The 9,656-nt window shown below is 44.0% G+C and overlaps 1 protein-coding gene across 2 annotated transcripts in view; it reads left to right on the top strand.

Moving 5' to 3' along the window:
• The window catches only part of tecpr2 (tectonin beta-propeller repeat containing 2), a 33,586-nt gene that overhangs the window by 17,858 nt on the left and 6,072 nt on the right, over positions 1-9,656 (top strand). For both annotated transcript variants that reach the window (XM_078289524.1, XM_078289523.1), the window contains exons 16-23: positions 1-29; positions 597-770; positions 3,005-3,185; positions 3,524-3,665; positions 4,511-4,736; positions 5,004-5,093; positions 5,214-5,311; positions 5,521-5,656. The exon at positions 1-29 is cut by the window's left edge and continues 87 nt beyond it. In XM_078289524.1, coding sequence (XP_078145650.1) covers positions 1-29; positions 597-770; positions 3,005-3,185; positions 3,524-3,665; positions 4,511-4,736; positions 5,004-5,093; positions 5,214-5,311; positions 5,521-5,656 — 1,076 coding nt within the window. The remainder of the gene's footprint in view (positions 30-596; positions 771-3,004; positions 3,186-3,523; positions 3,666-4,510; positions 4,737-5,003; positions 5,094-5,213; positions 5,312-5,520; positions 5,657-9,656) is intronic.

The raw sequence follows: 9,656 nt of genomic DNA, 5'->3' as shown, positions 1-9,656 counted from the left end.
CGTCCACCAGGTGGCGCTCTCCCCGTCAGGTCAGCCTCCCATACCAACACACTCTCTATCCAATTCAAACAAAGTAATCATTTCTCCTGCCTTGCCTCCCATTAATAGTATAGAAATGTAACTTTTGGTCAATCGTCACAAACATTTCCTTGTTGAGACGACTTGCTAGTGGTTTCTCATGGTTCATCTCACTGTTACACACATCCAGATGAATATGTATAATACTGTGTAGTATAAACACTGTTACATCCAGATGACTCTGTATAATACTGTGTAGTATAAACACTGTTACATCCAGATGAATATGTATAATACTGTGTGGTATAAGCACTGTTACATCCAGATGAATATGTATAATACTGTGTGGTATAAACACTGTTACATCCAGATGAATATGTATAATACTGTGTAGTATAAACACTGTTACATCCAGATGAATATGTATAATACTGTGTAGTATAAACACTGTTACTGTGCATGGAGCAGTGGGGGGGCAGGCAGTAAAACAGACAGGTAGCTGTAGTTGTGGTGGTGGATGCTGACTGACTGACTGACTGACTGACTGACTGACTGACTGACTGACTGTCTGTCTGTAGGGAGTCTGCTGTGGAAGGTGGAGCAGAAGAGCATGACGGCCTTCGCCTGCGCTAAAGTCTCCATGAAAGGAAAACGCCACTGGTACAAAGCTGTGGAACAAACCGCCTTTGTGGCTCTGAGCGACGACAGCGCCTGGATCATCAGGACCAACGGAGACCTGTACCTGCAGACAGGTGTGTGTGTGTGTGTGTGTGTGTGTGTGTCTGCAGCTGTAATGTATGTGTCTGACCAGCAGGGGTCCTCATGGTGTTTCAGTCCACTAACATCATCCATTCATCTCATTCATCTGCCTGTCAACTGCAGGAGGCGCTGTGGGATATAATAATAATATAATGATATAATTATCTAATATTATAATGATGTAATGATAAAATGATCTAAAATTATGATACAATGATCTAATTTTATAATGATGTTATGATCTAATGTAATGATGTAATGATATAATGATCTAATATTATAATGATATAATGATCTAATATTATAATGTTATATTAATTTAATGCTATGATAATACAATGATATAATATTCTTATAGGTTAGAAGGGTTTAACTATATGTATATAACACTAGGCTAATTATATGTATATAAAACACTAGTTTTAACTACATGTATATAACTATATGTATATAGTTTAACATTAGGTTAATAAATATGAAACATCTTTAGTTACAGACAAGCTGCTTTGCTTTTGAAATGACTTCTGAATATGTGAAGAGTTTGTTTTGGTTTAGACAGCCAACACCCACAGTCTGGTAGTATAAGGAGACTGTGTGTGTGTGTGTGTGTGTGTGTGTGTGTTACATAACAATCTGAGGCAGCCTGACTCGGAGCAGCTGTTATGATCCACTCTGGGCCAAAACACACACACACACACACACACACACACACACTAGTGTTAACCTGTTAAACTGCTGAAGTACAGCTTGTCTCTTTTTGAGACAGCTGTCTCAAATTATAAATTTATAAATTATTTACAGTTTCATTTATTTGACAAATTCCTCCTCAGCAGCATCTTTGTAGAAACAGTAAAGTTTTCACTAAAGCAGCCAAACTGTGAAACTTTGTACAGAATAAAATAAATCCAGCTTCAGTGCCATCTGTCAGTTCAATCAAACAGTAAATCTATAAAATCTATTATTATTATTATTATAAACTATTATAAAACCAGCTGGTGTCAGCAGAATAACTTTATTAATTAATAACACTTATCATATAGAAAAAGGTTTTCCGCCTTCAGTGTATTTACTGTTCATACGGTTTATATGAACCTTTCCTTCATATAAACAGTAAAGCTGTCACAGCAAAGCAGCACATGTAAGAACAAATAATAAATAATAAATCAAGATCATTATCACATTTTCTGACAGCTGATTTTATTTGAATTCAGTTTTCTCTTCTTCGGGGAGGGAGAAGCTCCGCTGAGCTGGACTGGGCGGGGGCAGAGTACTGGGAACACTGGGAGTACTGGGAGTTCTGATAGTACTGGGCGTACTGGGAGTATTGGTAGTACTAGGAGTACTGGGAACACTAGGAGTACTGGGAGTTCTGATAGTACTGGGAGTTCTGGGAGTATTGGTAGTACTAGGAGTACTGGGAGTACTGGGAGTTCTGATAGTACTGGGAGTTCTGGGAGTATTGGTAGTACTAGGAGTACTGGGAACACTGGGAGTACTGGGAGTACCGATAGTGCTGCGAGTACTGGGAGTAGTAGGAGTACTGGTAGTACCGGGAGTATTGGTAGTACTGGTAGTACTGGTATACTGGTAGTCATGGTAGTACTGTTAGTATTGGTAGTACTGGTAGTACTGGTATACTGGTAGTCATGGTAGTACTGTTAGTATTGGTAGTACTGGTATACGCTTACGTACCGATACACGCGTCCTGTCAGCTGTACAACTGAATTCAAAATCTTACTGTTTGTTAATAAAAACCTTACATGGTCTTGCATGTGATTACATCTGTGACGTTCTGTGTTCACTAGATCTAGATCTGGATCCCCTGGTCAGGCTCTGCTGCCTGCCCCACCTGCTGATTCAAAGTCTGAGGGCGAAGAGCCTTTCCTTTTAACATCAGATCGGCTCTTTCTCTTTGGCTTTCAAATATATCTGAGTTGTTGTTTTGCCATTTTACTGTACCTGTTTCATGTGTGTGTGTGTAATGGTTTCTGTTCTGTACAGCACTGTAAAGCACTTTGGAACAAACTAGTTTTTCTGTTAAAGCGCTCTATAAACAAACAAACTTGACCTGACAGTTGGCAGTTGGTTAGATGTTTTATACCTGGATTGTCAGATTCAACTTGTAAATCCTTTATTTTAACCTGGAATTTAAGATTAGATAGGTGATGTTGAAGTAATAAGAGCTTACAGTATGTTTCTTCAGTGTTTCTCTCTCTCTGTCCATCAGGTCTGAGTGTGGATCGGCCGTGCGCCCGCTCGGTGAAGGTGGACAGTCCGTGTGTGTTCAGTCAGGTGTGTGTGGGAGGGGGCGTGGTCTGGGCGCTCAGCGAACACAAAGCGCTCTTCTACCGAGAAGGACTGAGCAGCTTCTGCTGCGAGGGAGAGAGCTGGAAGTACGACAAAGTGAGGTACTACTGCGATACTACTACTAACTACTAAACACTACTGCATTTAACTTAAATACACAGACAGTTGGAAGTACTACAGTCAGGTAGTACTAGTTGTACTACTAGTCAACACTGGTAATATCAAATATGACTAGATCAGGTTTAACTGTTATTTTCTTGTTGACAGTACTACCAACTTGTTAGCATCATTAGCATGGTTAGCATTCCTCACTGAAACCAGCGGGTGCAGTTAGCCTTAAGCTAACAGTGAGCAGCTGCTGTGAGGAGAGATGAGCTACTGAAATATGGATATTGTAATATTTGTGTGTGTGTGTGTGTGTGTGTGTGTGTGTGGGCAGCGAGGCCCAGGGTCTGGAGCTGATGTGCGTTGCCCTGGGAGACGGCGGCACCGCCTGGGCGCTGGACGCCAGCGGCAGCCTCTGGTTTCGAACCGGCATCTGTCCGTCCAGACCGCAGGGGGCCGACGACCACTGGTGGCAGGTGGGTGTGTGTGTGTTGGAGTGTGTGTGTGTGTGTGTGTGTGTGTGTTGGAGTGTGTGTGTGTGTGTGTGTGTGTGTGTGTGCGTGTGTATGTATGTAGAAGAGGTAGGCTGTTATGTCTTGCTATAATCTGTTTCTGTGTGCCTTGCTCCTGATGTTTGTTCTATATCATGGCTGATTGTGGATCAGTTTGATCGAGTTCGGCTCGTTCTCTGTCAGTGAGACAGACTGTGATGAAGAGCTGGAGAAATACACAAACTTGAACTTGTGTGTGTGTGTGTGTGTGTGTGTGTGTGTGTGTGTTTTATTTAAAGGATAATTCTGGTTCTTATTTTCCTGGTTTGATTGTGTTCAACATTTCATCACTTCAACAGCCTGTCTCTCTCTCCGCCTGTCTGTCTGCAGATCAGTTTAACAGCCTGTCTCTCTCTCCGCCTGTCTGTCTGCAGATCAGTTTAACAGCCTGTCTCTCTCTCCGCCTGTCTGTCTGCAGATCAGTTTAACAGCCTGTCTCTCTCTCCGCCTGTCTGTCTGCAGATCAGTTTAACAGCCTGTCTCTCTCTCCGCCTGTCTGTCTGCAGATCAGTTTAACAGCCTGTCTCTCTCTCCGCCTGTCTGTCTGCAGATCAGTTTAACAGCCTGTCTCTCTCTCCGCCTGTCTGTCTGCAGATCAGTTTAACAGCCTGTCTCTCTCTCCACCTGTCTGTCTGCAGATCAGTTTAACAGCCTGTCTCTCTCTCCACCTGTCTGTCTGCAGATCAGTTTAACAGCCTGTCTCTCTCTCCGCCTGTCTGTCTGCAGATCAGTTTAACAGCCTGTCTCTCTCTCCACCTGTCTGTCTGCAGATCAGTATTTCGGACTACGTGGTGTTCGACCAAGGCTCTCTGTTCCAGACGCTGCTGCAGGCGACACAGAGCGTTGCCACGGTAACCAGGGCTCCGGTGGAGCGCGTGGTGGCGTTCCTGTCCCAGTACTCCCAGTGCCAGCCCAGTCTGGTCAGCGCCAGCAGCAGAGGAGTCTGGGTAGCCTCGGGACGAAACCACCTGCACCTCGCCAAGGGCAGCCTCGTGGGTCAGTAGAGCACAGTAGAATACAGTAGAAAAAAAGCAGAGTAGACTAGAATAGCGGTGATACATACACCTTCTGATGCTCTGGGACACATCAGCAGTGATGTAACCTGGGGTCATCGGGTCGGGGAGTGAAGAATAGAAAAGTAAAGCAGAGTCAAATTTAGCAAAGGATAGAACAGAAATGCTTAGTAGAATAGATTATTTTCTGAACTGTTGTTTAGTTTCTGTTTTTAGTTTCTGATCTGTTGTTTTTGTTTGGTTCCATCAGGAACGTTCTGGCAGAACGTTGTTCCCAGAGGAACCGTCTCAGCCACCAGATGGACCTTCATCACTTCCTCAGCTGTTCCTCACAGAGAAGGTAACACACACAAACACACACACACACTAAACACACACACATGCTCTTTCTCATACCAATAACCTTTCTCTGTGTGTGTGTGTGTGTGTGTGTGTGTGTGTGTGTGTGTCTGTGTGTCAGGTACCTTCCTGTGGTTGGCTCAGAGCAGGAAGGATCTGTTCTGTGTTTGGGACCAAGATGGAGAACTTCGTCCTTCTTCAGTCCCTCTGCCGCCCGAGGTAGAGAGACATAAATATACAGAGAGAGAGAGAGAGAGAGAGTGTAGCTATCACCTCCATTTCTCTCTCCTTCATTCTGTAATATTTTACTTTAATCTACTCTCTGTTTATAATTTTACTCTCCTCTACTGTCTCTAATGATATTCTCCTGTGTTCTACTGTCTCTAATGATATTCTCCTGTGTTCTACTGTCTGTTTTTTGTCGTCAGGTGGAGCTCAGTCAGCTCTCCGCCTGTCAGGACGCTCTGTGGGGTTTGGATTCTCACGGACGAGTTCACATCCGCACGCTGTCCGCTTCCTGTCCCGCCGGCCTGAGCTGGACGCCGCTCGACCTCAGTCAGCTGGGTAGGACGCTATGGGGGTCAGGGGGGGGGTCGGGGTTTAGGTCACCAGTACACAGCTCGCCGGGTCGTGAGAGTCCAATTTAGTGTTTTCTAACACACTCGAACAGTTTTGTACTCTACAGCAGTGGTTCTCAACGTGGGGTCCGGGGACCAACACGCGTCCTTGAGGGGGTTCCCGGGGGTCACCAGCAAATTGATAAAGTGTTAAACTTCACCATTACTTCATTTAGAAGAACACAATTGGAGAATATATTTGGAGTTCTGGACAAAATCAAATCTGAGAATAAAATATTCTCAGATTTGGGTCTGAGACACAAAATCTCATCATGGGGGTCCGTGGCCCTAATTTCGACTAAATTAGGGTCCTTGATATGAAAAAGTTTGAGAATCACTGCTCTAAAATTCAATTGAAGAAATATTTTGTATTAAATCATTTAAAGGATAAGCACAAGATAAGGCCAACCTTAACAGAACTGATGACATTATGAAACTGTTAAATAATGATGATGATGATGATGATGATGATGGTAATGATGATGCAATATCTCAGACTCTGAGGATCCAAGCAAAATTTTTGTTTCCGTTCTGTCAGCACAATGACAGCATGTATGAGAATATTGTGATCACAAGTTTCACTTTTATTTAGAATTATACAATTATCTACTAAATTATATTTTGACGACAAGTGGAGCCTGTGGAGTAATGTGAGCTGGTTTGGGATTCCTTCATATGAAAAGGTTTGGGAGGCAAACACCTTTTTAGATTTAGAACTCTAAAGAGCAGACTGAAGAATCTACATATTCTTCTTCTTCTTCTTCTTCTTCTTCTTCTTCTTCTTCTTCTTCTTCTTCTTCTTATTATTATTATTATTATTATTATTATTATTATTATTATTATTATTATACACATTATTTCTGTTCTGAATGTTGCTGCACAACTCTGCTGTAGATCTACAAACAATCAGCACAGACCTTGATGGTCGAAGACATGAGAATTTAGTCAATCCCCATGTATTTCAGTTAAGGAAAAGTGATGCATCCAACTTCACCACTCAGTAACTCAGCTTCTGATTGGTTTATCAACTCGACCAAGGTATCCACTGACAGCTACAGATCTTCTCGTCAAAACTACAGGAACGGGAATATTCTGCACCCAACAGCAGATAAATAATCATACAAAATGTTTGAGGAAAACAAAAAGATCGACAAAACATGACAAACATTTGAATGAACAGAATAGAAGATGCAAACTTTTTTTCCATGTACCCATTTTTCCAGATGACAGCTTCTCCAATCTGCTGAAGACAGTCAGCTCAGCACTGTGTGTGTGTGTGTGTGTGTGTGTGTGTGTGGGGGGGGGGGGGGGTAGTTGGGTCATCTGACACATGAGACGAGACACTGCCCCCCACCACACACACACACACACACACACACAGCTGTGTTTATTTTTCAGATTGACAGGTGGGACTTGCATAACAAGTTTGTAACTGACTTCTAGATTGAAGCAAGATGTCAAAGTTCAAGACGGGAAGTGTGTGTGTGTGTGTGTGTGTGTGTTTGTAGCAGTAAGGACTTGCATACGTGCGTCACACTGTAACCTGATGGGGCGGGGGGGGACTGTTTTTAGTCCCTCTGCCCTTCTCACTATCAGTCACCACATGACTGCCTGTCTGCCTGCCTGCCTGTCTGTCTGTCCACCTGCCTGTCTGCCTGCCTGTCTGTCTGTCTGTCCACCTGTCTGTCTGCCTGCCTGTCTGTCTGTCTGTCCACCTGCCTGTCTGCCTGCCTGTCTGTCTGTCTGTCCACCTGTCTGTCTGCCTGCCTGTCTGTCTCTACCATCACTCAGCCTTATAAACGTATCAGTGAGGTTGTTGTCGTATCAAGAGTTTTCACATGCAGACAGCATTCCACAGACAGGCTCATATCCCAGTTAACCAGTTAGACAGTTGTCCCAGTTAGACAGACAGTTAACCAGTTAGACAGTTGTCACAGTTAACCAGTTAGACAGTTACACAGTTGTCCTAGTTAGACAGTTGTCCTAGTTAGAGAGTTAGACAGTTGTCCCAGTTAACCAGTTGTCCCAGTTAGACAGACAGTGAGCCAGTTAGACAGTTGTCACAGTTAACCAGTTAGACAGTTACACAGTTGTCCTAGTTAGAGAGTTAGACAGTTACACAGTTACACAGTTACACAGTTGTCCTAGTTAGAGAGTTAGACAGTTGTCCCAGTTAGAGAGTTAGACAGTTGTCCCAGTTAACCAGTTAGACAGTTACACAGTTGCCCCAGTTAGACAGACAGTTAACCAGTTAGACAGTTGTCCCAGTTAACCAGACAGTGAACCGGTTAGACAGTTGTCCCAGTAAACCAGTGAGCCAGTTACACAGTTGCCCCAGTTAGACAGACAGTTAACCAGTTAGACAGTTGTCACAGTTAACCAGACAGTAAACCGGTTAGACAGTTAACCAGTTAGTCAGATGTTAATGATGTATGGTTATCCCAGTTACAATATAAACTATGGTTATGTAGCCAGTGTTTCGTAGACCAAGTGAACATCATGTAGACCAGGTGAACTTCAGGTAGACCAGGTGAACATCATGTAGACCAGGTGAACGTCAGGTAGACCAGGTGAACATCATGTAGACCAGGTGAACATCATGTAGACCAGGTGAACTTCAGGTAGACCAGGTGAACATCATGTAGACCAGGTGAACTTCAGGTAGACCAGGTGAACATCATGTAGACCAGGTGAACTTCAGGTAGACCAGGTGAACATCATGTAGACCAGGTGAACATCGTGTAGACCAGGTGAACATCGGGTAGACCAGGTGAACATCGTGTAGACCAGGTGAACATCATGTAGACCAGGTGAACATCGGGTAGACCAGGTGAACATCGTGTAGACCAGGTGAACATCGGGTAGACCAGGTGAACATCGTGTAGACCAGGTGAACATCATGTAGACCAGGTGAACATCATGTAGACCAGGTGAACATCAGGTAGACCAGGTGAACATCGTGTAGACCAGGTGAACTTCAGGTAGACCAGGTGAACATCGTGTAGACCAGGTGAACATCATGTAGACCAGGTGAACATCAGGTAGACCAGGTGAACATCGTGTAGACCAGGTGAACTTCAGGTAGACCAGGTGAACATCGTGTAGACCAGGTGAACATCATGTAGACCAGGTGAACATCAGGTAGACCAGGTGAACATCATGTAGACCAGGTGAACTTCAGGTAGACCAGGTGAACATCATGTAGACCAGGTGAACATCATGTAGACCAGGTGAACTTCAGGTAGACCAGGTGAACATCATGTAGACCAGGTGAACATCATGTAGACCAGGTGAACATCAGGTAGACCAGGTGAACATCGTGTAGACCAGGTGAACATCGTGTAGACCAGGTGAACATCGTGTAGACCAGGTGAACATCATGTAGACCAGGTGAACATCATGTAGACCAGGTGGACATCATGTAGACCAGGTGAACATCAGGTAGACCAGGTGAACATCGTGTAGACCAGGTCAACATTGTGTAGACCAGGTGAACATCGTGTAGATCAGGTGAACATCATGTAGATCAGGTGAACATCATGTAGACCAGGTGAACATCATGTAGACCAGGTGAACATCATGTAGACCAGGTGAACATCGTGTAGACCAGGTGAACATCATGTAGACCAGGTGAACATCGTGTAGACCAGGTGAACATCAGGTAGACCAGGTGAACATCGTGTAGACCAGGTGAACTTCAGGTAGACCAGGTGAACATCGTGTAGACCAGGTGAACTTCAGGTAGACCAGGTGAACATCATGTAGACCAGGTGAACATCATGTAGACCAGGTGAACATCGGGCAGACCAGGTGAACATCAGGTAGACCAGGTGAACATCATGTAGACCAGGTGAACTTCATGTAGACCAGGTGAACTTCAGGTAGACCAGGTGAACATCATGTAGATCAGGTGAACATCATGTAGACCAGGTGAACTTCAGGTAGAC

This window comes from Centroberyx gerrardi, chromosome 17, assembly GCF_048128805.1.
Source record: "Centroberyx gerrardi isolate f3 chromosome 17, fCenGer3.hap1.cur.20231027, whole genome shotgun sequence".
NCBI lineage: Eukaryota > Metazoa > Chordata > Actinopteri > Beryciformes > Berycidae > Centroberyx > Centroberyx gerrardi.
This window is presented reverse-complemented; position numbering and strand designations above follow the sequence as displayed.